Raw genomic sequence first — 2,649 nt, 5'->3', positions numbered from 1 at the left:
AATTTTTAATGATACTGTTTTGTCCGTCTTTTGAAGTATTCATTTCATGATGCCCACTTTGATATAAATCGAGGATCCTGACCATCCTAAGTAATACTAAGAGATGTTGAGGGCGGATTAACATTTTTTAAAATCCCAGTAAAATACTACAGGGTTATGAATTGGTTGCACGTTAGGCTAATCCACAAGGTCCAAAGTTCAAATCACCAGCCGCTCCACAGGAGAAACACGGGGCTTTCTCCTCCTGTCAACAGTTATGTGTCGGAAACTCACGGGGGCAGTTCTACCATCCTAGAGGGGCGCTGTGAGTTGGCACCGACTTGATGGTGATGAGTTTGGTTCGCGTTTGTTTTTCATGAACTCCGGCACTTCCTTTATTGTTCCTACTTCTCGAATACACAGCTGGTGAATGGGGATTCTTTCCCCTCGTACACTGCCCCAGCCCGTTATTATGAATATTATTGTTATTTCATTTGGAAGTAGCACCCTGACTTGGGGCTGAATGCCGCCGATGGAAGGATTGTTCAGGTTTGCCCTGGCCTGACAAGAAGTCAAGGTCAATCATGACTGCACGCCCGGCCCTGATGATGCGCCTCTTCCACCTCTTCCACTGTGCTCCCCACCCCCAGCCCCCAAAGTCCAATGCACTTACAGCTCAGCTAACCCTTCCAGGAGGTTCCAAAACAGCCTGTGATGTCACCACTGCCCTCTTCTCCTACTCTGCCAGCCATGTGGGCGCCTAAAGCTAAATTCCGACAGGAGACCTCGAGAGGAGATAACTTCCTCCCTTCAGTTCCAAATCTCCACACACAAATGCATGCCGAGCCCAGGAAGCAGAGGCAGTCATTTCTTAGAACAGAGCTCTCGTGTATGCTCGTCCTCAGCCCAATTGTGTTTATCTTCTCTCTTTTTTTGACCACCATTGGACTTGGGGCCTTTCACTAAAAGATGATTTCATACACACATCTCAGTGGCCCCGTCAGTTTCCGCCCCACCTTGCCTTCCATTAGCACAGCACGGGAAAGACAGCTCCCTACCTTTCGCTGAGGCTTCTCCATAGCTGTGCACCTGCAACAAGAAGGGAAACGGGAAAGTTAACACAGGTACTTTTCTTCTCAGGCATGCTCCAATTTAGAGAGATTCCCAGCAATTTTAGAATAGTTAAATTGCTTTAACTATTTAGACATCTAGAACATCTTTAACACCTTGAATTTATCTAATCAGACAGTGTCTGAGTACAGGACCTGGCTAATTCGGGCAATTAGTCAACACGTATTTACTGAGATTCTATCACATATAAAATACTTGGGGCTGTTTCTTATAAGAACAAGCAGGGTCAACACTGCCTAGATTTCAACAATGGGTTTTCTAACAAAGCACACACAGCAAAAGGCAAAACATAATTAAAAGGGAGCTCATAGTCTTCAAAAACTTCTGTTCATCAAAAGACTACCAAAAAGTGAAGGCACAGGCTACCCAGTGAGACAGTATCTTTGGAAACCACAGATCTGGTGTGATAGTTAGGTTCATTGTGCCAACTGGTCCTCCATAGGAACATGTGGGCAGAGTTTAATCAGGTGGCAGCTTGACTGGAGAGGGACCGAGATAATTACTTTCTGTGGCTGGCATCCCTTCTCTCTTCCTCCCTGGTTGGACCAGCGTGCTGCTGCTTGAGCTAGTTCTTTGTCTCAGTCATGTGCTGCACTACATGTGGGCTGAGCCAACCTATGGATCCTGTTGCTAGAGCCTGAGGCTCCTTCGAGACATGCGTCACTTCGCCCCTGGTGTGTACATCGCTTGAGCTCCAGATCCAATTGGGGCCTGCTTCTCTAAGCTCCCAAGTTGCTGTACCACCCTGCTATCTGCTGATTGCAGGACCACTCTGCCTGTCTTGCCTGAGGGAAGACTCTGCTGTCTGCTTCCTTGACCTCAGACTGGCAGCCTGCATGAGTTGAAGGACCTTCAGTATATAAGCTATTCCATGGAAGTGAGTTGAACTTAGTCTGTACTGCTGTGTGGACTAATTAGCTATTATATGCCTTCTCTCTGTATAAACCTATCCTTTTATATATATAATCATAAGTGCCCCGGTTTTGTTTCTCTAGAGGACCCTCCCTAACACATCTGGTAAAATTCTAAAATTTAAAATATATATTTACAAAGTTCACAACTTGCCAAGAAAAACGACAAATAACCCAATCATAAAATAGGCAATGGAGTTGAAAGGGCATTTCACAAAATAGGGCATTCATGTGACCACCAAATACAGGAAAAGATGTCATGAGTCTTCAGAGAGATGGCAAATCAAAACTACAATGAAATAGTACACTACACTCCCATCCAGATGGGATGGTCAAGGTAAAAACAAAACAAAAGCGAAAAGAACCAATGTTGATCAGGGCACTGGCGAGAGGGAATAGGTATCCAGTGCTGGTGGGGATGTGATATAGCACAGGTGCTTAGAAAACAAGACAGCGGTTCCCCAAAATGAAAACAAGAACCCCCACAGGAGCCAGCAGCTCCACTCCTAGGCAGGTACCCCAAAGCAGGTACCCCAAAGACTTGAGAACCATGCCTAAGAAGAGACTTGTGCAGTGGTGTACTTTACAGCACCATTCTCAGTAGCCCATAGTGGAAACAGCCTAAATG

General features: G+C 45.7%; 1 protein-coding gene across 1 annotated transcript in view; it reads right to left on the bottom strand.

Annotated features, from left to right (window-relative positions):
* Positions 1–2,649, bottom strand: part of RETREG1 (reticulophagy regulator 1) — a 128,335-nt gene that overhangs the window by 115,835 nt on the left and 9,851 nt on the right. Inside the window, exon 2 of the mRNA XM_013008511.2 lies at positions 1,038–1,068. Coding sequence (XP_012863965.2) covers positions 1,038–1,068 — 31 coding nt within the window. The remainder of the gene's footprint in view (positions 1–1,037; positions 1,069–2,649) is intronic.

Source organism: Echinops telfairi, unplaced genomic scaffold, assembly GCF_000313985.2.
Source record: "Echinops telfairi isolate 266 unplaced genomic scaffold, ASM31398v2 ScPeMD7_7469;HRSCAF=8507_1, whole genome shotgun sequence".
Lineage (NCBI taxonomy): Eukaryota > Metazoa > Chordata > Mammalia > Afrosoricida > Tenrecidae > Echinops > Echinops telfairi.
This window is presented reverse-complemented; position numbering and strand designations above follow the sequence as displayed.